This window comes from Hoplias malabaricus, chromosome 4 (assembly GCF_029633855.1).
Source record: "Hoplias malabaricus isolate fHopMal1 chromosome 4, fHopMal1.hap1, whole genome shotgun sequence".
Lineage (NCBI taxonomy): Eukaryota > Metazoa > Chordata > Actinopteri > Characiformes > Erythrinidae > Hoplias > Hoplias malabaricus.
Window position 1 is genome coordinate 21551663 of NC_089803.1, and position 25636 is coordinate 21577298.

The following is a 25636-nucleotide window of genomic DNA, read 5'->3' on the forward strand; positions in this document are numbered from 1 at the left end:
CATCGCAAGCTACATTTCACACGGGAACTATGGTTGTGGAAAAGTGACCAGGGGAATGTGAGTCAAGCTGAGCCAAGTCAAGTCTATTATATGCAGTGGATATGCACTTTTATCAACCAAAATAAAAACCACGGTTTATGATGTGGGATAAGTTCTCCAAGGTTTTAAACCAATTTGATTGAAAGGATGATGAAGCAAGAACAAATATTAATGAAACGTTAATTGTGTCATATACTGATGATTAAACCCATATAAATCCAAAAATATAATTTTTTTTAAAGAAGACAAGTGAATACAAAATGCAGAAATGCTTGCCTGTGACTGCTGCATTGATGTGTATTGCTGATTGGGTGCCATTTGTCTTAAGTGTTGTCCCAGCATACTCTGGTTCTGAAAACCAGCAAACAGCAGAAAGTGAGTCATTTTCCTACACCAAAAAGACCTGGCCTGTAAACAAAGCTAGCGCTATCAGACCTAAGAGCTGACCCACAGCTGTCTGTGCATGAAGCATGAAACAGAGGGCTGTAACAGTTCTCAGGTGGAGTTTTTCTGAGGTGGATCAACAATGGCTATACTTACACTCACCAGTCTGACCTGGAGTTGCTGGCGAAGCATCTGGCCCTGAGCCATGGGAGGCTGCGGCTTAAAACCCATTGGGTACGCTTTATTGTCCATGCTTATCATGTTCATTCCACCTTGCATGTTGTTCATCATGCCAGGGTAGCTGGGCCGCGTGGGCATCTTTGGCATGCGAGGACGGTACGGCGGCTCCAGTCCTGGACCTCCTGCAAGAAAACAGTGGGTAATTTCAGATTAAAAAGCAGTTTAGACTCTTTATTCGTCTAAAAATACATAAATATTATTTTGTATTATCTTAAAATTAGGAAAGACACAGTTAGCCTCACAATAATAAAGCCGTTTCCCCACAAGTGTTCCAGTTTACATTTACCCAATGTTTTACTTCATCTAGCTCAGCACATTTAACACCATATACTATATGAAACATATTAATATAAAGTCCAGCAATTTAGCCTCTGCTAAAATATAACATGTTAACACACATGAATATAATTCTGTGGGTGGCAGAACTTTCAAGTCTTGGTTAATGCTCACCTGGAGGAAGGGGCTGATTCTGGGTGTAGATAACAGATTGGTTGTAGCTCACTCTGTAAGCGTGGTTAGTCTGGCCCATAATGAGCTCATTGTTCATCCCTGGTCCATAGTTCATGACACCTGGGTTACGAGCGGTGTAGTCCTGGAAATCACAGACACTCAGTTACCAAGCCAACAGTCAGTGCAGATCAATGTTTATATTCTAAATTAATCCAAAATGAATTTACCAACCCTAACTCCCGAAAAAACACTCTGTTGTGAAACTGACCTCTTGTTTACTTGTAGATGGGGTTTTCTTTTTCTTTTTCTTCTTATTGTTAGAATCCGGGGCCACATTGGACACACTCTTCTCAGATTTGGCCCCTTCCACCATCTTCTTCTCTGGTTCTTGTTGCACAGGAGTAGGAGGCTCCTCTTCCTCAGGCGGCAGAGGGAGGGGCTCCAGATAGTAGCTGTGTGGTTTGGGTTTCAGGTGAGTATGGTAGAGGAGGAGCCGCTGCTGTTCTTCGAAGCGGGTGACCTTTCGATCAACACGAACCGTGCCGAACCAGCCCCAGGAGAGTGGCGCAGAGTGCTTCAAGCCCTCAAACACATCCCATGGAGAGATCTTCTGCTTTGTCGACACCTGCAGACCCTGCAGCGAGAGAATGACAAAATTCAAGACATTAGAGGTTCTATCAGTTAGGCACCAACACAGAAGCCCATGCAGACTTTCTTTCAATAATATTTGTTATGTGGTTATTTGATTAATTTGTTTTAAGTATTTTAAATGTTAATGATGTGGTTTGTTTCTTGTGAAACACCTAATAATAAAAAAATATATAGTCCCACACACACACACAAAAAGTGATTGTGATTTACAGGTGCCAATCATCAGGGTGTTCCTAGCGGTCCTAGGCTCAAAGTCAACAAGCATATTTTGATTCTGAACTCCAAATTAATTATTTATATAAGCAAACAAACTGTAGGAACTGATGGTGGCAAATGTACCTCTTTCTCAAACCCAGCGATTTTGTTGCCTTTGGTGTCTATGAGTGACCCCTGGGGTTCACAAGTGATGACATCCCGAGTCTGCTTGGGTAGTGGCAGTAGCTGTCGCACTTTCTCCAAACTCTCTGACTGGCGATCCCCCAGCTCTTTCTGCGGAGAAAATCACTGAAGTTATTCCAAAAAAATTATAAATCATCTTTTTGTATTCTTTTGGGATATAAAAGACTAAGCAATATTATATGCAGTAGTAGACCATTCATCATCTTTAGTGCTAATAATAAATATAAGAAATTAGGGGCTGTTTAGCATTTTGCAAACTAGGCTCTTTCCCACTTGGTTTCAGGCACAGTTTGAGTAAATATTTTTTTTGTGTTCAGGGATTGAATTGTTCAGTATGAGCCTGCTTCTGTTGAGTAATGCTTTCTCACTCTAAGTTTCTTGACCAGATTCATGTAAGCTCTCTTGTTCTCCTCCATGCTCCCCTGAGATATACTGGACATGTCTGCTGCCAGGGTTCCATTGATCAGCACACTCAGCATGTCCAGGACGGTGGTGAACAGTTCACTGAGAGATAAATAGATAGAGAGAGAGAGAGAGAGAAAATAATAACAACAATAATTCAAAAATGGTGGTGCCTTCAATCCCTCGCTGCTGGTCCCTCGAAGAAAATAAGTCATGGGTAGATGGTGAGTTGTGATAGGTGTGATAGAGAGCAGTTGGGGCCCATGTACACTGAGAATCCATGCATGTCTAATATCAGTTTCCCCACTCGGGTGACCACAATTATTTAGAGAGTTAGAAGGTTAAAGATAATTTATGTAATAATAATGTAACTGCTTTATCATGTTCATTGTCACAGAAGGTCCAGAGCCTACCTGGAATTACTGGGCACAGAGCAGGAACACACTCTGTACAGGGCACTAGTCCATTACACCTGTGAATTAACAATTCACCTACCAAAATGTGTTCATACAGACACGGGGAGAACACAATCTCCTCACAGACAGTGACCAGAGATAGGGATCACATCTACAATCCATGAAGCACAGAGGTAGATGGCACTACCTGTTGTGTCTCCGAGCTGCCCGGTTTAAAAAATCAGCTCCTGACAAACAAGACGTTAAAACTCACTTGTTAGACTGCATGTCCACTGTCCCACTACTGATGATGTCGAGGAGAAGCACTGCCCACTCAGTGGTCTGCTGTGTACTTCGTTGCACCGTGTCAAACATTCCACCCACCTGGCATATGACCAGAGAAATTGAGCCCATTTATACAGTGCAGTCTTTATGTGAACATAGAATCTTCTTTACACGTCTTACTACGCAGAGCATGAAACTGCAGGGTTAAAATGGAAGACAAAAGACAAAAACCCTCACCAAATTGAGCCGCAACTTCAGGGCCTCATGCATCATCTGTTTGGCCTTACAGTCGTCCTGATATTGGTCCTCACGCCAGTTGGTGACAATCTGTCCCAAAACAGTAATCAATTAATCTCAGCACAAGTCCCAAAAACAAAATGTATTATGGTGGCTTTAAAAAGTTGGGTTAGATTTACAGATATACTTTATTTACTAAGGTTTCAGCTGGTGAACCACTGTTAAAGTGACACAAATGTCTATAAAACACTAGGAAGTTCACGCAGCTTGATGCACTACTATACCTGCTGCACTTGACTGTAGAGGGAGGTAAGAAGGCCCTCTCTCTGCTCATCCTGGCCTTTCAGGCATGTCAATACCAGAGACAAAAATGGCTGCTGGCTCAACAAAGACATGCTGCAAAACAGAAAATAAAAGCTATGATAACCATCAAACGTACAAAGAGTAACCCACTGAGCAATACAGATAATACCCTGATGAGCGAAACACAGAGGGAGCCTTGATACTGCCTATGATCTCAGATCAAAGGTATCAGTTACAAGCCAGATAACAAATGACCAGAAACCAAATTATTCAAAACAGTATACCTCTTCTGTTTCTGCCGATCTCTTTCCTTGCGGGAGGATGAGCCCAGGTGCTGTCCCTTCTCCAGTTCTTCCCCTGCTGCTTTCAGCACATGTCCTTGTACTGAGGTTGGCAGCTTAGCAATCAGAGGGGCAACCAACCACACACCTGAGCGCTCTGATGAACTGCAAAGAAAATGTACTTCATATAAGCTTCACTCAGGTTAGTGCCACTGAACCAGACAGAAAAAACAGTTTCCTGTTAGAACCTTCATGATATTGACAGATGTACGTTCTTTATTCTTTTAATATTACAAAAGGTCACACAGTGGGCACAGCATCTTTAAGAGATCCATCAGCTCTCCATCAAACGGAAACTCGATAAGGCCCAAAGGGCCTCCGGTGGATGGGATTTCTGCTAAGCCCTGATTGGGGTCACCCACCTGAGCACTGGTTTGTGTTTACTGGCATTGTTGCTATTGGAGACAGAGCTGCTGGAGGCAGCAGAGCCATTCCAGGAAGGGTTACTGGAGTTCATTTCAGCAGACTTCTGGAAAACCTCGATAGTTGCCTTGGCAATGTTCTCCAGAAGCGAATAGAGCTCCTGTTGAGATTCAAAAATTGGCTGAAATCAATCTCAAAACGTGAAATTATAACCAATGTCAAAGGAACGGGAAGCATTCTTGGGAAATGTATTGATGGTGAGCATTTGAAAACATCTCGCCATCCTAGAAGCCATCTTAAGATACAAGACACATACAATTTTACTTACATTGTTTGAGCTCTGCTTGATCATGAGCTGCAACTCAAGAGAGGACTGTCTCATGGTCCACTGGTCCATGTTCTGTAAGTAAGAATTCAGACAATGCATGGAAGGATGTCAGACTAAACCATGTAAAATTGAGGGGTAGAAGCCTGTGTTTCTTTAATTTGAAAAACATGAATATGTGGAAGGTTTCAATTAAAAAATCAGCTAAGATTAGGTAGTGGTGCATTCATTAGAGCTGTAAGTGATGGAGTTCAGAAGCAATATACTAGTGCACAGTATTCTAGGTTCTCGTCTACAGCCTTCCCAAAACGGCTAAAGTGAATCCATCACGATGAACTTAGCTAGCCTTCACTCCTTATTAGCCATTTTAGCATGCAAAATTTAGATCCCTGTCACTGACAATCCTAATAAAAGCTCCTAAACGCTGGCCCACATCTGCCACCCTGGCTGAGACTGTATGGCAGAGGAGAAGTAGAGCATCTAATGTAAACAGATCACCCCCCACCAGGGAGTAAGCAGTCAGCAATGATTTCCAATGGGTCCCCTCGAGTCCCCTGGGCCTAATAGCACAGGGTTCATTCCAAGTTCACTTTTCTGATGGATGAAGCATGGCTGATTGCTCAGAATATCAGCTACATATGCTGGGACACTGATACATTCCTGTGGGTCTGCAGGAACCTGCACACCTCTGTGCTGTATTTCATATAAGAATAGGTTATGTCTTGCCTGACTATCTGTCCATTCAACTTTTGTGCACTGACCAAGACACCAGGCTCCTTTGAAGATACAATCAAAATGTTCTATGAAATTATGCTTTTGTTTTGACGTGTTTGAACTGAAGAGACGTCAAACAAAAGGTGGGGGGAAATAAACAAAGCACCACCTAGTTGTAGTGGACTGTGTTTGTGAAAACTCAGATCACCTGAAGGATGCGTTTGATGCGCTGTCTCTGAGGGTTGTCTCCCTCCTCACTGTCCAGCTGTCTGTGTGGATAGCAGATAAGTTGCAGCAGCCTCTGTGCCTGAATGTTCACCAGCACTGGGTCCTGGAGAGCACTGCTGTCTTCCGAGAGAGACTTCAGACACCTCTCCCCAACCCATTCCTTAAATAAAGAGTGAGAGACAAAAGGCCCGGGGTCATCATTGCCAGACATACAATATTGCTTATCACCACAGTTGGGTATCTAAAATATAACACCAATCCAGCAGAGCCTATTGGGTAGACAAAGAACTAACGGCATCAAGTCTAACCCTCCCACATTAACATGGACAAGGCAAACAAATACATGACAGAAATGCCCTGACACAATGACTAATTAAAGGAAAAATGTACTTTGTCTTTTCTGCATCAGTGCTGACAATAATTTAAATTTAATTAACAAAGTGGGAGAAAGTGTTTGTAGGGCTAAGAGAACTGAAATAGGCCGCAGTATCATAAAAAAATGTATATGGCTCCCTAGGCTCTGAAACATGAGAATCCTTTGATTTAATCTGAACTACTAAAGGAAGTATTTGATTACTAAAAGGAGTCCATTTTTCATGATAAAACTGACATTAGAGATGCAGGAATTAATTTAACAAACAACGCTTAAAAAACATACAAAAATAATCCACATCCTTTGCACAGATGATTATTTGCAACAGCTCATGGGAAATTATACGTAGCTCTCAACAGGATTCTCACCTGCTGGCAGATGCTTTTCAGCACATACTTGGCATAAACATCTAGGCTGGCTGTTTCTATGGAAACGTTGCGGCCTCCAGATTTTTTGGAGCCCATATCATCCTCTCCGATGTCATCCAGCCCAGCTGGGTGGGAGAAGCCCGAGCCCTTTAGCTCAGCATCACCTAGAACGGTTGCATGAGATTAGAGCTTAAAAAGGCACATGCACCACTTCAATCCATTAACTACATTAAAAGACAGATAGTTGATTCTGTGGAAAGTACAATGGATTAAAAATGCTACACAATAGGCAGAGGTCCACACGGTTTGAGGGTCGTCATAGTCTTTTCAGTATACTACTTGTGCCAGATTCAGAATCAAACAATTCAAATGTTCAAAAATAAAGTATAAATCTTACCCAACATGAAGACGGCCTTTAGGACAGCAAACACTGCCCCCACCACAATGCTGTTCTGAGATGCAGCCAGCAGATGGCGATCACACGATGATCTGATGCCAACTGTAGACTTCTCTGTTGGAAGTAATTAGATTTACTGATTCAACAAGATAGTGTACCAGTGCAGAGTTTATTTACAAGTTTTGCACGCCAGTGCAGCAACAGATCTATGGAGCCAGATGGATCAGATAGGTGACTTTGTAATGAGAACATTTGAGGAAAACCATAAACAAATCTGCTTGGGCATGAATGTTGGCTTAATATATCGTGAACAAATTGTCAAATTTATAAACCTATCGAATTATTTAAGAGTGGAGCTCTAATGTACCAGCAATGGTGGGATGGTCCGTAGTGTCTACAAATTAGGGGCATACTCTTTATTTTCTGCTTATTTAACCATTACAAGGCCCCAAAAATTTGAACAACTTGTGTGTAGATGTGTATTCACATAACGTGCCTGGCCCTGTGAAACTATTCCTGTAACACCCACATTCAATGATGACAAATCCTGTGCCTTGTGTACACTTTTATTATAAGCTCAGAGTCTCCATAAACCAGTCCTGTAGTACCTGATTTGCCATCTTGTGGACAGGGGTTTCTCTGTGGGGTTCTGAATAGATGTAGCAAAATCCTACAGGTCAGTCTGGCTCCCGGTTCAGAGTCCTGCTCGCTACAGGCTGAAAGAAACCAAACAGACAAAACATACATAGGAAAATTAAACAAGGCAGCCAAAATTTCCATTATGCACAATTAAAACAATGAAACAATGGAAGCTTGACCTCATAGATGGGTGGTTTTCTTTGTTTAATATAATAAAAATGCCAACAAATATACTATCCAGTTTTACAATACATATCAGTAAGAAAAATGTTATTTGAAACATGCAAATGATGTATTTTATATACTAATGCTGTCCAATGAATAACATGTTTCTCCAAACTTGGTTTTTTTCCTTCTGAAACTTACACACAATGTGAAGGACAGCGGCTTTGTCCTAACGACGTGGTAAATTAAAAATCCACAAAAAGAAAGCAAATGCATATGGAATTGTGAAACCCTTGCTGTGTTATGAAATCAAGTAGAATTAGAATCACTTTAATGGCCACTGTGCTTGCACACAGAGGAATTTGTTCACCGTATTTAACCCAATCCGTGCAGTGAAACACACATTTACACAGTTGGGGGTTAATTAGGTGCTTTGCTCAAGCGCACTTCAGTCATGATTCCAGCTCCCTAACCACCAGGCTACGACTGCCTGTGTTTGTGTGTGAGATAGATATACATCTATATCTCTTTCACACACACACACACACACACACACACACACATCTAATATCACAGAATGATTCAGTCCTTCAGAGTTCACTTTTGAGACCACTGTGTATGTAGAGTGGGAGGATCATTCCAGAATGCTTTCAACAAGTTTACTGACTCCTACACACAAATTTTGTTAGTCTGATGTAGTTTGTGGTGTCTGCGGCACAGGTTTTGGCGAAACCTGTATTGAAACGTTTATTTGAAGTGTACCCTACTGATGTGGCACTTTTATAACAGCTGTATGAAATAGCGTTATCAAAAGAAAATGTGGCACATAACTGATGTCAGGGAGCAGACTTGGATTTAGTGTCCATATATATACTCGAGGGAAGGGAATTGGAATGTGAGCTTGAGTGTCTGTGTCTGTGTGCGTAAGGTGCAGTCAGTCCTCTGGCTGCACTACAGAGGCTGGTTGTGTGAACAGATTTCAAACAGACAGCTCATAGTTACTCTCTAAGAGCGCTAAGATGTATACTGAGAAAAAATTAACAGGAATCAAAGTAGCACGAAACCTTCAAAAATGTATAATAACTGCTGTGTTTGCTACACTGGAGCAATATGTATTACTGCTTTTATTTCGCTCATAGATACAGCATTTAGAAATAGACTGTTCACACTTCGAACACACGATCAGGATATTCTCACTGGTTATGGTCTTTGTGTCTATCACATATCCAGCCCTTTATCTCAGAGGTGAGGAAAGAAGGTCCAGGACTCCAATGTTAAATGCTGGGGGCTGTAAACCTTTTTTATTCTGTGCAAACGTGCAATTACTACAGAGCATCCCTTCTTGTTTCATGATTTTCTACAGCAATAGTACAACCTCTCCATGTTCAACTGAACAGATGGGTCCTTAGTGGGGGGCGTCTTAAAGTAACAGAATTCTACATCTACAAACGGATTTAGTGTATCTGTCTTCTTTAAAAAGGTAGCTTAAAGCAATACTGTACCAGCGTTCAAGAGGGAAGGGATGGCCACACAACGCACAAGATCCTCCAGCAGCAGACATTGCCGAGCTATGAGAATGGCAACGAATGTAGCCAGGGAGTCATGGAATGACAAGTCGCTCACCTATAGAACAAAGAAAAATGAAATTACACTGTAGACAATATGAACCATTTGAATTACAATGACTGTTTCAAAGACGGCTAGAAGCTTGAAAGCTAAGAGCATAGGAGTGGGCGATCAAAAAGCACCTGTAATTACTGTGACATGTGGGGTAAAACCTATAATTCAAATGATGTTATCTGGCAGCACTGGAGGGTCATAAGGTTTCGAATTCTACATCATTTAACATGCCTCATTGGCTACTGGCCATGAACTTCATGATCTGAAGTCAGTTTCATTTTCATCTCTGAATGACAGGGGCCCCCCCTGGGACCAGAGTTTGACACTCCAGCTATAATCAGAACAATGGGCAAAAGAACAGAGTCTGTTCTTTACTTAATGCAGCAGACTTCAATTTATTTATACAGCTTTTTCACAAATGCTCAGCTCATGCTGTTGTTTAAGTCTCACTTTTAAAATATGGAAGTAGCACCAGTCAAGAAGTGTGAAAACAATACACACCTCATGTGGGTATGAAGCTGCCACTAAACCACACCTCTAACCACACTTCAGTAGGAAGATTGTAGGCACTGTAAGCTGTGAAGTGAGCACCTGCTCAGAAACTTTTAAAGCTTGTACCAAGCAAGAAGTCTTGCTTTGTCACACACCAATAGAACTGATCTCTAAAACACTGACTACGTACAAGAAATGATGCCGGTTTCGTCAGAAAATGCATCCATTTTAAGTATCACACATCTGCTACTTTTTCACACAAATTCCGTGTGACTTTTCTTGGTTTCAGTATGACTGGCAGTCTCATATTTTGCATTGTAGTATCAGCATTGTGGAGCTCATCTCTAAATGATTAAACCGTAATATCTGAAGGTGAAAGTCAGGTTTTCTAAATACTTTTTTGATCTTTGACATTAACACCACATATGACAATCTATAGGAAAGATAGATTAAATAATAATTATTTAATAAAATAGAAAAAATAATAATTATTCATTTCTAAAGCAGGATGGAAGGTAAAAGACATAACTGGGCCTGTGTGAGGAGTACTCACGTCCACATTGCAGAGAAGGTCATTGAACCCGCAGTTGCCATTGTTGGAAGAGCAGCAGAGTGCCTTCAGAACACCCAGCCACTCCGCACTTAGGGAACGGCAGTATGCTGTCAGCTCAGCGCACAGAATGCCAATATCATTAACCCTGTCATCAGATACAGAACGTATACTATTAGCAATGCAAATAGTAAATAGTAGCTTCAAAAGGAAACCAATATCAATATAAATACAGCTATGAATAAGTCACAGCACAGAGGTCAGAGAACACATTGAATTTATTTTAATCACCAGTTAAAATGGCCATTAAATGCAAGTTGTTTATTTTCAGTGTTTAGAAGAAAAAACAGGAATCACATATTAAAAAGAAAACTACGCTTAAGCCATAGCAACTAAATGTATTATCAGAATTGCAAGTATGTAATGTGTCTAGCCTTTGTTTTTAGTGTTTCCACTGTTTACAGAAGTCTTGCTTTCACCCAATGTTTAGCAGTAGTTTACATTAATTCCTGCTCATTATCCAAGTAATCACTGTATTCTGTGAAACTGGGACCCGTAGAGTCTTAAATTGACAGCAAATGTTCATTGTCTTTCATCTATTGCCTGTCCACAGTATCAAGGTTCTGAAACACTGTCAACCTATAAACATCAGAAAAATTACTTTTGACAGGAAATTAGTTATACAGAGGATGTCGAATGATTCTTGCACTGCACTATTTAAATACATTTAGTTTTGCCTAAAATAAATGAAATACAATCAATATTTTCCTTCAAATCCCATGACACCTATAGCAGCCTATAATTTACTAGAGCCCTCGAGTGCCAGCTGAGTTGTGTTAAAAGAAACCACAACACGCTCACCTCTCAGGATCACGGTGGTCTACACACACATCCATCAGGACATTACACACAAAGCTGTATCTGTTGGCCGGGCTGTCATTAAGGATCTTGCCAACCATGGAGTGGTTGATGTTGTGAGCTGAAGGGTTTGCTATAGCATCAATCATGAACACCTGATCCCACAACATGTTGGAGTCTGATGGATCAATGTTCCAGTAGATGGAGTTTTTCACCTTAGAGCAGAACTCGCTGAGAGGAATGACATACAGAAAACGATTTAAATAAACATGCAAATAAATTTGTTGGCAGAGGTTACACTAAATAAATGCTGAAGAAACAAATTTAGGCTTCACCTGAAGATCTCTCCAAACTTGCTCTTCAGGTGACTGCAGGAGGTATAGAGGTCGTAAAGGTAGGCCAAGATACAGCGTTCGGCTGAAGAACAGTCTGCAGGGTTTACTCCTGACTTCACCACAATCCGCAGCCTGTCACACAAAACATTTAATTACTCATAGATATAAACATATAATTACCCCTTTTCCAAAAACATGAATGCAATAATGTGCAAATCATTTAACTTCTATTTGACTGAAAATCATAAAAAGACAACAATTTAAATTGAAACAGGAGAGGCAAACTCTTGTTAGAAGCACAGTTCAAAAGCATTATGTCAACTTGCACATCTGTGACTGCACTATTAATACTGAATAATACATACAGGATCTATACAGGAAAGACATCTTTTTCAGGGAAGAAAAGTAAACAAGGCCAATCCACATTGTGGAAACACTGAAAACATCTGGCAGCTAAAATCCTATAACATGCCAAATTGGAATTGGAAAACCATTGCACTTTTCATTGCACTACAGCAACTTGTCTCCTCTGTTCCCAAAAGCTTACAGAGTGTTGTTAAAAGTAGAGGTGATGCAACACAGCGGTAAACATGTCCCCAACCCAATTTTTTTTAAAATGTGCTGCTGGCAACCAGTTTGAAATGGGCAAATATTTTACAGAAAAACTTTCTCAGTCTCAAATTTTAACATACTATCTTTGTACCATTGTCAATTAAAATAGAGTTTAAATTATTTGCATTACAAAAATAGTAACGAAACCACCTAATGCAAATGTGGTCATTCTTATTAGTGGTTTCAAGCTTCAATTTTGTGTTCTATTGGCACTGTGGTCAAAGCGGTTCTTTAGGTCAAAAAAAAAAATGTGAGTGACCATACCCATCAAAGACCTGCGCGGTTTGATCAGGGTTGAGGATGAGGCAGGAGTGGTACCGGCGCAGCACAGCCACAATGCACAGGCATAGACTTGTGGTGTAGCTGCCCGCCAGACTAGAGGATTTCAGCAGAAGCTCAGCCTCCACAAGACTCAGCTCGTTTAAAAGCTACAACACAAATAAAACCAGATCAAAATTGTCAAAGAATACAATGATCAGCATTTTGTGTTTAATTTGCACTAAGTGGGTAGGCTGCTTTTCTAAAATCTTGTTACACTCCATTTACTTTCAGCAAACTTCATATGCAGGTCTGGATAGACACTACAAAATGGATAAACATAAAACATACTGGGAGGGAACGTATTAGACACCAGGAAGCCTTTAAAAATATGAAGAGAATAATACGTGTGTTGTATTGCTATTTTCCTTGTACCTGAATGGCAAAGTCAATGAGGCCACTTATGTTGAGGGAGTATTCCATGAGGTCAAAGATGAACTGGATGTGCTGTACTAGGGGCAGATGATAGGACATCCCTAAGGCAAAGCTGGTGATCTGTTCCAGAACATTCCTGGACACCTGTAAGTGACATCAACACACACTCACTAGGTACAACTTCTTTAAAAGAGTCCAGTTGTGTACCAATTGTAAGAATTCATAGCCTAACTTTTTTTTTTTTTTTTTTTTTTTAAATGCTAAAAAAAAACATCTTGAGTTGAAACAAAAAAAAAATCAATATACTTTATAAATCTACAAGTAAAACAGAATGGTAATATTATGTTCTCTAATAAAAAAAAAGTACTGAAGATATATATTTGAGGCTCCCACTAAAATTACAGTATTCTCTTCTTGCAAAGCAGAAGAATGATATGAAAACCAGCCACAAACAGGTCCTAACCTGAGAGGTGACCTGATGTTGGTCAAAGTGGGAGAGGTGCTGGAATTTGGAAAATATGTCTTCAGCAGTGGGGAAGGCCTCAGGTTTGCTCCTCTTCCTTTTCTGCCCTTCTTCACCTCCTGGGGACAGACACAAAAAAAAAAAAAATAAAAAATACATAAATTATATTAGTGTAGGATGAAGCTAAATCAATGACAATTATTTTAATCTGAATTCTAAATATTTTAATCATTTTTGTATATTAAGCCCGCTGGTTGACCTCTGACATAGATTCATATTTTTGGAATCTGATTTCTTTTTTTTACATGAATATATGATTTTTTAATTCTGAATTTTTATATTCTGAAATTTTAATGTGACTTTTTTTCAAATCTGAATAATTATTCACCTCAAGATTTCAAGTTTAATAAAATATCATACAAAAATTATTTAAATATAATATTCCTACATATTTAATGAATATATTCAAAATTCAGATTCAAATATCTATGTCATTGATTTAGCTTCATGGTTTTGATTTAAAAATAAACAAAACAGTAAAGTTAAAATGTCATTATTATATTCACAGTATCAAATCAGTGTTGTTTTGATGATTTATGAATTACAATCTCTTAACTTGCAGAGTAAAAGTTTCAGGGAGAGCTTTAACTTCGACATGGAAGCTTTAATAGAATATTACCAATGCATAGCAGCTTGTGGCTGAATTAGTGAATGAGTGAGATTTAATACATATATCAGCATAAATAAAATGTAGTCTCTCTTCTGAACTCGACAGTAGTGATGCTGTCTTAATACGACTAGATAAAGAAGCTAATACATCACAAGGCTCTGTACAAAGGGGGAATTATGGGAGGAAGTTCTGAGAAAATGTAGTAAAACTATTAATCAGCAATAAATTAATGCATTAAAATTCTCGCATTCATTTATGCATTGATTTTGACAGCACTAATAAAAACTCATGCAATTCTATGACTCATTAATGGTCATAGGGGTAAGTATACAGACTAAACTGACTAGCAGTGATGTAATTCAAATAGAGCTCCTGGCCTGGAGTTATTAGACAGGTCATACGTTCCGTTAATGGCTTTTTCAGCAATAAAAATGCCCAGTGACTTGATCATGAAGAATGCACACATTAGAAGACTGCTACTGTGCAGCGCAGCAAGCGCAAGCTTAAAATGGTAATGACGAAAGGCTGCCCTGTTTAAAGCACAGGCAGTGGCACAGCAAAATCTAGCATGAGTAAAATAATAGGTTGTTCAATTACAACGCCATTAAAAGTTAAAACTAGCGCTGGGTTGCTCTCCCTGGCTGGGGTCAGGCACTTAGCAGGGAGATAATGAGCAAATGACTGCTATTAGCATGGAAATGGGCCCACAGGTATGCATATTCAGTGACGGCAGCTGAGGGTCATTGCTGGGCATGGCTATGTTTGGTTATTAACAAAAAAAAAAAAAAGGCAGATAGGAGATGGGAAGGGAGAAAAATGAGTGAGAGAGAGAGTAAAAGAAGGGAGTGAATGGGCAGGAGACAGTGTGTCTGCATTCACAACAACATATTCTTTAGTTGCCACGTAAAAACAATTTATATGCATGAGCCATGCATATAAATGTGTTGATATTAATTCACCCTGAGAGCAATTATGATAAGGTAGGCCAAGATTTATTATGTACTTTAGAACATCTCTCATTTTATGCGCAAAACTGAGCACTTCTGAAATGTTTGTCTGGTTTCCTCCAAATACTATTTTCATAACTTCAAAATTTTCATATGGTTTTGAGGTCAGTAGAAACTTGTGAGTTTGGTGGAGGAGCAATGAAAAACAAGCTTCTTTGTTACAGTGCACTTTAACTTCTTAAAGTCTGGCACAAACCTTAGGGATGACAAATTTCAAACGTCTAAGCAAAATGCACACGTAAACAAAACACCTGAAAAATAGTGTGATTTAATTGGATATTGGCATCAATGAACACCATGATGATGTTTCAAAGGCAATAACTGCTGGGTTGGGAAAAAGTCCTTACAGAGAACTGGATTTACAAGAATTACATTTTTAACAGCTTGCAAAACAGTATTAAATAATATACACTTGCGATGTTTTATTCTCTTTAACTGTTGAAACAATCGATTACAGAACATTAATAAGCCATAAGGCTGCAACAGAGTAAATTTCCCACTCTCTGCTGGAGGTTTTTTTTTCCAGTGTGAGACATGCCGTCTCAGTCTTAGCATTTTCTATTCCGTTTAAGTTGCAAAACCTTGTAAGCTGAATATGTCATGTTGTCCCCCATAGGAATCTACTGCTCAATTTTAGAGCAACAACACTATAATAACAGGAAACATGCTTTGGTAATATAATTGATGATACATCATCATCATCTTTGCTGTTTAATCCATTTCAGGGTCGTGGTATTGATGACACATATTTTCTGCCCAAAAATATTGGTTGTTCAAAAAAGCATCTAGCTTAACGTCTTCTTAAAATCCTTATGTAAGAGCACACTGGTGGACCCACACACATTTGTATGCATTTTGGAAATAACACTACCAACCACTATCACCACCTACAGACAGCACCATCTGTGAGGCTGTTGACTATAAAGGTGATTTTTGTGTGTGTGTGTGTGTGTGTGTGTGTGTGTGTGGCATAGATAGTGGTTGTGTGTGCAGTTTTTTGGTTCCTTACCAGTCTCAGCAGTGCTTTTGCGGTTCAGCACTTTCAAGATATCTTTGGTGATTTTCTTGATGGCGTGCCGAGCTTCATCTCGCTGTTTGCCGACTCCATAAAGAACCACCAGGCGCTGATTGCACTCATGACTGGCACTCTCTTCCTGCATATAACACTGCTTCATCAGCAAAGTACACAACACTGGACATAAATATCTTTTCTACAGAGCTCGTAGGGTGCACTCACTGAATTTCAAGAGCGTAAATCATAATTAACCTGTTGTTATGGCTGGTACTGGAAAATGAACTATAGCTTTACTGCTAATGCAATTTAAACAAGTTCACACTAAAGCCCTTAAACTGAAGTGCAGTGAGTGCAGGACAGGTTCAGGTGTACATTACACAGTCCACCAAAAACAGGAGGTATCTAATTTGCGAACAGCACACCTGAGAAAAAAAACAGCATGCTCATACTTCATAACTTTAATATCGAATGATACTATTGCTATTTTTATTCATATATCTTTCCAAGGAACTCACCTGAGGAATAGGAAAGTGGGTGGCATACTGGATGTGGCGGGGCTGTTCATACACCTGGGGGAAGGCTGGGTCCATGCTCTTCTCCTTGGCAGAGCTTTTCCCATCCTGCTCAGGGGCAGCCTTCTCTGGGGATGGGCTGCCCTTCACGTCACAGTGCATAGGGGGAGAAAACATCTGCTGGAAGCAGACAAGGGAACATGCTCAGTTTGCAGTCTAAATAGGGATGTGGCTGTATGCAAAATAAGGTAGTAGTAGATAATTAGGTATAAATATGATGTCAGTACTGGAAGACCTTACATTATTTAATCCTGCTAAACAATCTTGCAATTTTCTGAAATGTGATAAGTTATTACAGACACCATGCACTGGCAAATTTAATTGTAATATTTCACATTGATCATACTATATCCAACTAAATTGGAGCAATTTCTCTCTCCATTGGCTTTCATGAGCTGCACATGCAAAAAAATCATTGTGACAATTTATTGTGAATAATATAACATACAATTATATTTCCCCACCCACCACTACGTGAAAAATACTCCTTTTGAAAATATATCACATGCTAACGTATCACGTCTGATGAGCATTCCTACCTCATCAAAATTGGCACTGGAATTGTGATCTATTTCCATGGGCTCTGACAAACCAGTGTCCTAAAATGAAACAGACAGCAAAACACGATCATCATTTAGTCCTCCTCAAAATCAACCTGAAATCTCCAAAATAAACTACAGTAATTGTTACATGCCTCCATTTTGATGCTGTTTCCTGCATCTTGGTCTTTCCGCTCTGACTCGTCAGAGGGCTCATCACTCGGGGAACGGGGTCGCGGCAGATGAGAATCGGACGCCAGGTCACCGCGGGAGATGAGCGTACACATGTAGATGTTGTGAGAGAAGACATCATGCCGAATGAGCTCACAGAACAGTAGCACCAGGTTAGAGAATTCTACACGTTCACTCTCGTTACCAGGCTCCGCTGCACATTCAGAGATGGGAAGAGGGAATTAGGGAGAGAAGGGGTGTCAGTAAACATAACATGGATTATTTACAGTTAATATCACCCCTTTAACCTCTTGAAACTAATTCTACAGAGCAAAGAAACCAGCTGAAGAAGCTATAACATAAGTGATGTAAACAGGAAATAACCCACATAAAAGAGGAACTAGAAGAAAACAGTAAGCTAGCCTGTGTAATTATGATAAATTATTATTTACAAAAGCTCTGTCAAACACTGTGTGATTATTCCCTGCAGTTAACAAAGGCTGTGCATTTTGATACATAATACCCGCAGCAAAGCAGGCCAGCTGGATACAGAATACACCATGGCTCAGTCTAATTGCGCCTGTCTGACTTAGTGTGACTCACTGAGCACAGGGGCCTGTGTGTCCAGAAACTGCAGCAGGACGTCCTGAAATACAGGCACAGTGGCAGCTGAGAGAGAGCCAGAAGACACAGAGCCCTTCTCATCCACCACCTCTGACTCCCCACATCTCTGTGTAAATACACACACAAATACAGATCTCATCAGAAGGACCCAAGCAAAAAGCTGAAGTAAATTCACAAAACAGGTGTGCATTAAATGAAAAATGGCAAGAAGGAGGAGGAGGAGAGTGCGCTATTCCCACCTCTGCTTCTATCTCTGTCTGCCTTTTCTCCAGCAGCTTGGCCACCACCATGGCCCTGTGTCTGCCTGACCGCTTACAGCACACAGCCCACTCACACAGCAAAGTGACAACTGCGTCGTCATCTGGACTCATCTGCCACAAACCGCACACACACAGAGGTTAGCAGGTGCCAAAAAGGACACCGTTTTCATTACTTTTCTTTACATTAAAGACCATGCATAAACACAACGTCTGCAAACTTGAATCTTACAGCAGGCTCACAGCAGTTTACCTCATGCCCATCTTTACTTTGGCCTGACCCAAAGATACGGTTGTACAACGAGTCCAGCGAGTTACTGAAGTCAGACTTCTCAAAACTGTGGTTATCCAGAACCTCCAAAGTGTGCAGAACTCGGCCAATGGTGAAACCTATAAAACACAAACACGTTTCGGGGCAGATGAATGAAAGGTGTTTTTATAATGAAAAGCAGTGGAACACAAGAACACCAGAAGTTTTTTTTCAGGACTCTTCTCACGTTGCTGCTGAACCTATTTAAGCACTCATGGTAAACTCACCAGCCGTTGTTTCCTGACACTTGTCAAATGACCAGCGAAATTCCACCGCCTGCCCCCTCTCCTTGATCTGCTCCTCAATTTCCCTCACCTTGGCACGGACCTGCAGGGGATTGTATGAGTAGCACTGAATGGAACAACATAATCACAAAAACACATCATCTACCAACTGTAGTCAGGAGACACGGCACAAAACCAATTTTCCTTTTATTTGCAGACACATTATCGTTAGTATTCAAGATAATAACCCACAGTTTTTAAACAAAAAACTGCTGGATACTACAAATAAAATAAAATATTCCATTGGTGCTGAGAAACACTGGTATGAGTTAAAGGAAGAGGTCAAACCTGCTGGTTGAAGGTGCTGTTGCCACCTGGCATGGGGAGGTTAGAGGGTGCAATGGGCAGAAGATCCAAGGGGGACCCAGTCTTATTCCGACTGTCTGTCAGTGAGTAGTGCCACACCAGAGCGCTGGGACAGCACAGCACAATGCTCTAGAGACCAAAGGGAAGACAAACAGTTACTACACTTATTTAGAATTAATTCTATATTTGTATAGAAGAACACTTCAACCTGAAACCCTAAAACAGACTGTGTACCAGGACCAGTAAGCACAGTCAACTGGTTCCTGTGAGCGTTAATTCATCATGAATTTCAATAAGATTTATGGACAAAAATTTCTTTAGTCTGAAGTGCTGAGGTCAAGCATCAAGAGAATTTAATTAAAAGCACAGTTAGATATTGACAGGAAAAGGCTGATTTATTACATATCAGAAGGCTGTGAACAAATGGAGTTTGTTCAAGCTCCACATTGTCTCTACCTGGAGCATGCAGCTGAGGCCAAACACCACAGGCCTGTGTTGGGGACAGATATAGAAGTCTGTAAATGGTGTTTGTGGCTGGTTGCCCCCAGCAGGCTGCGACGTTGGAGTGGGGGGCAGCGCATTGCCTGGCTGGCCCGAGATGCTGTGAGGCGGGTGTCCTCCTGTGCTGGGACCAAGGCTTCCATCACTTAGCAGCAAGTTGAGCCGGCGTGTGCAGAAGTATGCCAGCCTCCTCGACAAATAGGCTGACTGCACAAACTCCCCTGAGTACTGAGGTGGAAAAAGATTAGAAAGACACAAAATTAGAGCATGAGTGATAAGAACAATATTACATGCAATGAGAAGGTGAATATAGATAATAAAGTGTTAATAAACAATGATAATAAAATGACTCCACATAACTTATGTACCCTGTAAGCCATAACATTACAACCATCCGACTAACATTGTTGTTGATACCTCTCATGCCACTAAATCAGCCCTGACCATCTGAGGCATGGACTCCAAAAGTGAACCTCTGAAGGTGTCCTGTGGTATTCGACACAGGCCATTCAACTTCTTTTAAGCTGCAAGGTGGGACTCCATGGATCGCAATCCTTTGTCATGTCCCTCTGACATTTCCTGAACAATTTCTGCAGCAAGGCAAGGCGCATTATCTTAATCAAAGCAGCCCACTGCAATTAGGACATACTGCTACCATAAACAGGTGTACTGCAACAATGATTCAGGAGGTGGTATCTGTCAAAGTAACAACCACGATTCAAGGTTTCCCATCAGAAGGCTGTCCAATGCGTCAAACTGCTCCTGTCAGCTTAGATTCTTCCCTTAGGGCCATCTCTGCCTCATGTAAGCCATGCATATGCATCCGCCCAGCTACATGCAGCAAATGAAAATGTGATTCATGAGACCAGGCCAACCTTCTCTCATTGCTTCTGATGTACAACGTAGGCGCTTTTGTGCAGTGGACACCATGGGCACCCTGGTTGTTTGAGGTTACATAGCCCCTTACACAGCAATCTGGAATGCACTGTGTGTTCTGACACCTTCCTATCAAAGCCAGTATTAAAGTAGCTTGCGTTGCGTTGATGAACAAGACTTAGCTCCTCACTTTTGTATCAGTAAGATTCTGGCACTAATGACCATTCCTTGGACCACTTTTGCACTTTTGGGAGGTACTAACCACTGTGTACCAAGAACACACCACAAGGCGTCTGGTTTTGGAGATACTCTGACCCAGTCTTCTAGACATCGCATTTCAGCTCTTGTCAAAATCACTCAGATCCTTACCCTTGTACATTTTTCTTGCTTCCAAATCATCAGTTTCAAGGACAGACTATTCACCTGCTGCTTAATATATTCCACCTTTTGACAGGTGACATTGCAGCAAGATAATCAACTCCTATTGACCCGTCAGTGGTTTTAATGTCGTAGCTGACATTTGAAAATGAGAATGTGATTAGTAATTAAACACAATTTGATATCCTGAACCAAGAAACTGCATTGACTAACCTGTAAAAGGAGTGGCAGTAGCAACTTGAGAAGCTCATCCTCGCCCGGTCGTATCTTCTCAAAGCATTCCAGCACCCAGGTCAAAAACTCATGTCTGTCCAGCATACCATCCTACAAGTAGCATCAAGATATTCATCTTGCATCTTTTTTTCCCCCACTTTAACGCACACAACAATGAATGTTTCTTGCAGAGGTCCGATTAACATGAGCACTGCCCGTGAGGATGTCCAGTACATAAGGTTTATTCTATCATAAAAGGCAGACTAACCTGAAACATAAACATGGCCAGTTTCTCGTTGTATTCCCACTGCTTCATGGCAGTCTCCACCTCTGCTGGAGGAGCAGGGAGAGGAGAACCACAGCCCTGGCTAGGAGACTGCCGGTAAAACTCTGCCACCTTCTGCAGCTGCTCCCAGAGGTACTTAGTAATTATCTGAGTCCATTCTGAAGAAGGATGATAAAGTTAAGAGAGACATTTCAATGACAGAGTCCAATTACTGAATGCAACCAAGAACCTTCAACATTCATTTGGGATTTTACAGAGCATATTGCCGCTGTCATAGCAATAGTGTTTAACTTCCTGAAAGCACCAGCTGTCCTTTACACGGAGGGAAAACTTCATGACAAATGGACCAATGGATATTGTCTGAAATGCTTAAAAAATATCCAACATATAATAAAGGTAGGAATGGTTCTTTCTCCTGCAAAGTTTGTTGTGACAGCAACAATATGGAAACATTAGCTGGATACTGACAAAAAACATACCTATACATGGATCAATGACATGCCTCTTCTTGACTTTTGTTTCAGTTATGGCAGCATGATATGCACAAGTCATTTTGATCATCCATGCAGAGCGCATAACTGGAACTGAGTATTTGGCAAGGTATCCAAACACCTCCTCTTTCTTACTGAAAATGGGGACCTGGAGTGTTCAGAGGGACAAACATAACATTAAAACAAAAATAATGCAGGATAAACTGTAACTGTGCTGTATTTCTGTGGGTACATTTTCCCAAAGGCTTTGAAGTATTACAATCATTGCCAAATGGTATAGTGTGCATAAATCTAAGCACTCCCTATCCCTGTTAAGATGGTTTTAACACTATAAATAGTTATTTTATTTAGAGAACATATAACACAATATCCAGGTTTCTCAAACCTTCTTGGCCAACTGAGTGAGAGGTTTGGTTCCAGCCAGATCTGTAAACCAGTTGTTGATGGAGCTCTGAGATCGAGCAGTGACCAGCCAGAAATTGTCCTTCTGGTTGACCTGTGGCTTTCTTTTTCCCGTGTCTGGAAATGTGTTGCAACGCAGCTTTTCTGCAATGATGCTGCTGAAATTAGAGCTAATCTGGAAAATAAACCGATAAACCATTCTAAATTTAGCACCAATCTGTGAACATGTGGCATTGTCCGCAAAGGTATTACATTTTTGCTAAACCTACCTTGGAGGGGTTAAAATTGACATTTTTAGCACTGCCATGTTCGTCCCCTGATACAGCCGGCTGGTTATTAAATCCCTGCTTGACGTTCAATGCAGTCAGTTCATCCTGAGCACAAAAAGAGACACTTGTTGTGCATATAAAAAAGACAGTGATGCATAGAATGTCTGCAAGTAAGTCAACACTATCACACCACTACAACAAAAACATGAGGCTGGAATGTGTTAAAGCAGTCAACCAATTCACATAATACTCTGCTTTCCTGGCGTTTAATAATGTACATGAGTTTGGTCTAAAGAAGATAATTCAAAAACATCTCAATTTACATAGTTTGTAATTGCATATGGAATGCCACACTAACCAAAATCACTGGAGCAACACAGTTTAGCGTCTTGTACATTTCCAATCATTTTTGCTAAAATAATGTTTAGCAAATTCCTCACTTACACATTTCAGCCTATTTCAGGACTGCACACAAGTCGAACAAATAACTTATTTGCATTTTGGTTCCTCATTCTCAAGGAAACAAGGAAGAGATGCAAGGATAAGAGACAAGGACAGATGGATCTATGCCAAACACGTAAACATGCTTTACTCAGGGGTCCATTTGACTCTGTACTGGGCTTAAAGGATCTACTGATAATAACACTTCTATCCTATTACCAAGTGACATTTCACATCAGCAAGCTTTACATTAAGTCCAAAAACACTAACAACTTAATTCACTTTCTGTTACACCTGCAATCATTTAATAAAAACACAGGGTCAAGAAGCTGTTTCACTGATTCATGCTACAAATAAAAAAAATAAATGCTGTTTCCATGCTCTGGAAGCTTCACCTTCCTTGTCTTCCCTATTTCTCTAAACAAGGTTAAAGAATTAAAGAGCCCCTCCTGTGAAAATCATGTTTATATTGTGCTAACCTGTCCACACCGTGCTGTTTACATACTAGAAGACATATTATGAGTGAAATAAACAATAAAACCATGGCTGAGCATTGTAGCTTTGAAACTAGTGTTCTGAATATAAAGCTAAATAAGCATTCAGACAGCCAAGGATTTCCTATGTCATAAACCCAAGACACCAATCGTGTCTGCCCATGGAGCTCTGAAGCCACAGGTAAACAGTGTAGAGTTAATTGGAGACATGGAGGTGGGGACTAGTTGCATATTCATAGATCCACCAGTATTTAATGAAGGTGAAGGTGTAGAAATATATCCAATCCACTTAAGGCATTAAGGAAAAGATTATTTTTCTTGGAAATAATTTCTAAGTACATCACTTTGATGAACAGGAATGTGTTTTCTGCTTTTAATCAATGACTTATGTTTTTCTTGGAAATCATTTTTAAAATGCTCATATTTATGATCAGAGAGGTGTTTTTCTGGGTTTAATCTGTGACTGGAGGGGGGCTTTAAAGATGGTGGTTTTTGAATGAATTGCAGGTAATGAAGTTAAGGCAGGGACCGAGAGAAATTATGGAGACATTGGTCAAACACTTATGAGATCCAGTGCAGACAGAAACACTTCTCATAACTTCAGTGAAAGTGGGTGGGGCTTAACATGTTTCTTTATTATGACGTCACAAAAACTGAATTCAAAACAGGCTAGTTACCAACATGTATGTACTGGGGGAGGTTTAAGTTTAGAAATTTGCACGTACAGAAAACTACGCTTGGAGACTTTATCAGTGTTTACATACTACAGCATAACGCTACTCATTTACTGTTTGCAAAATTACAAAGAATAGGGGAGTCAGCTTTCAGATACGGGCCCTTTAAACGAGAAAAGTACACATTTATTATGTGGCCGCTTTTTATCTGTCGACGTCTTATTGGATGATTTCGTACCACCTTAAATGATAAAGATTTTATGTTACCCATTTAAGGTGGGACGGAAAATTCCAATAAGTCTCTAGATTCAGCTTCACGTAACGACTTGTCAACAAACAGCAGCAGTCACGGTTTTAAACCCCCAAAGAGTTTCTGAAAAGGCTCAACACTTTTAACGTCAAAGCTACAGCATTAATCTCGGCGATTAAGTTCAGCTTAGAGCTAAATATATATTTTAACAACGGCAGAGACAGAGAAACTACAGACAGCTAACATTAGCCCGTCAAGTCTGTGTTTAATCATATAAACCAACGGTTAAATTAAAGCATATTCCTAGAACCCTAGCCTGTCTTTATCCAGGCTCTAAAGCCCGGGGATGCTCTGCAAATGAAGCCGAGTCGAGGTCTCTGAGCTCGGTGTAGTGCTTTGTTATTGTCGGTTAACGTTAAATGAACGTCTCAGGCCCAGGCTAAGCGTCTGGCTAACGATAGGCTTCTTTTGTGGCCCCTGAGCCGGGGAGGAGGAATAAAAACCCAGCTCTCTGACCTCTTTCTGCTTCGGGTCTTGAGGATAAACGTCGGGAGGACCGAGTCTGGGCCGTTTGAGAGGCCGGTGCTCGTAGCTCAACATCCCGAAGGCAGCCATGGTCCCAGCGGCATAGCAGCCCGGGCTCGAGTCCGTCCCGAAACCGACAGAGAGGCGCCCAGCAGCGGCTTAACGACTCTCACACAGCCGCGCTACCTCCAATCAGCGCGGAGCTCCGCGGAGAGCTTACAGAACACACGACAAAATAAAAGTCCCTGCGACCATCGACAACAGCGTGAGATTTTGAATATGAAAAAAAAGCCAGTGTATTATTAAAGACGTAAATCAGACATTGAAAGAGTGAAATCATTAAAAATCATGCTGTGTATTCTTAGAATTGCTTTGACTTTTATTTATTTTCAGACAGTATGAAACACCCAAGATATTTCGGTTTTGCCTAGCCACCTATATATATATATATATATATATATATATATATATATATATATATATATATATATATATATTAAATAAACGTTCTTCTTTCTTGAATTTCAGTCCTGCAATACATTTCAGAAAAGTTGGGATAGGGCAGTTTAGGACTATTTATGTCTTCTCTCCCCCAATTTTTTGTTTTAACTCTTCATAGTGATGTGACATCAAACAGGTGATTTTAACAGATTATTGTAATCATGATTTGTCACAAAATCAGTATCCATGAAGGAGAGTATTTGAGCAGCAAAGATACACACAGGATGTGTTGCAGCACTGTCTTGTAATCTGCTTTTTA

The 25636-nt window shown here is 40.4% G+C and overlaps 1 protein-coding gene across 7 annotated transcripts in view; it reads right to left on the reverse strand.

Moving 5' to 3' along the window:
- Positions 1 to 25111, reverse strand: part of med12 (mediator complex subunit 12) — a 28050-nt gene extending 2939 nt beyond the window's left edge. The window contains exons 1-39 of one of the 7 annotated variants that reach the window (XM_066667384.1): positions 24868 to 25111; positions 22493 to 22597; positions 22207 to 22398; positions 21810 to 21969; positions 21313 to 21488; positions 21045 to 21155; positions 19533 to 19805; positions 19059 to 19205; positions 18714 to 18813; positions 18430 to 18566; positions 18159 to 18290; positions 17899 to 18025; positions 17280 to 17509; positions 17125 to 17184; positions 16529 to 16702; positions 16008 to 16152; positions 13322 to 13440; positions 12859 to 13002; positions 12430 to 12593; positions 11554 to 11685; positions 11222 to 11449; positions 10364 to 10508; positions 9201 to 9321; positions 7503 to 7610; positions 6895 to 7008; positions 6498 to 6661; positions 5737 to 5916; positions 4818 to 4889; positions 4489 to 4649; positions 4070 to 4231; positions 3767 to 3878; positions 3483 to 3572; positions 3235 to 3344; positions 2532 to 2667; positions 2104 to 2253; positions 1382 to 1747; positions 1114 to 1255; positions 586 to 785; positions 316 to 390 (exon numbers count right to left, since the gene is read on the reverse strand). In XM_066667384.1, the coding sequence (XP_066523481.1) occupies positions 316 to 390; positions 586 to 785; positions 1114 to 1255; positions 1382 to 1747; positions 2104 to 2253; positions 2532 to 2667; positions 3235 to 3344; positions 3483 to 3572; positions 3767 to 3878; positions 4070 to 4231; positions 4489 to 4649; positions 4818 to 4889; positions 5737 to 5916; positions 6498 to 6661; positions 6895 to 7008; positions 7503 to 7610; positions 9201 to 9321; positions 10364 to 10508; positions 11222 to 11449; positions 11554 to 11685; positions 12430 to 12593; positions 12859 to 13002; positions 13322 to 13440; positions 16008 to 16152; positions 16529 to 16702; positions 17125 to 17184; positions 17280 to 17509; positions 17899 to 18025; positions 18159 to 18290; positions 18430 to 18566; positions 18714 to 18813; positions 19059 to 19205; positions 19533 to 19805; positions 21045 to 21155; positions 21313 to 21488; positions 21810 to 21969; positions 22207 to 22398; positions 22493 to 22597; positions 24868 to 24966 (5763 nt within the window). In that variant the 5' untranslated portion in view covers positions 24967 to 25111. Of the gene's footprint in view, positions 1 to 315; positions 391 to 579; positions 786 to 1113; positions 1256 to 1381; positions 1748 to 2103; positions 2254 to 2531; positions 2668 to 3234; positions 3345 to 3482; positions 3573 to 3766; positions 3879 to 4069; positions 4232 to 4488; positions 4650 to 4817; positions 4890 to 5736; positions 5917 to 6497; positions 6662 to 6894; positions 7009 to 7502; positions 7611 to 9200; positions 9322 to 10363; positions 10509 to 11221; positions 11450 to 11553; positions 11686 to 12429; positions 12594 to 12858; positions 13003 to 13321; positions 13441 to 16007; positions 16153 to 16528; positions 16706 to 17124; positions 17185 to 17279; positions 17510 to 17898; positions 18026 to 18158; positions 18291 to 18429; positions 18567 to 18713; positions 18838 to 19058; positions 19206 to 19532; positions 19806 to 21044; positions 21156 to 21312; positions 21489 to 21809; positions 21970 to 22206; positions 22399 to 22492; positions 22598 to 24867 lie in introns of all 7 variants that reach the window. The other 6 variants (XM_066667382.1, XM_066667383.1, XM_066667381.1 and 3 more) reach the window with 6 other exon arrangements.
- Positions 25112 to 25636: the final 525 nt, after the last annotated feature.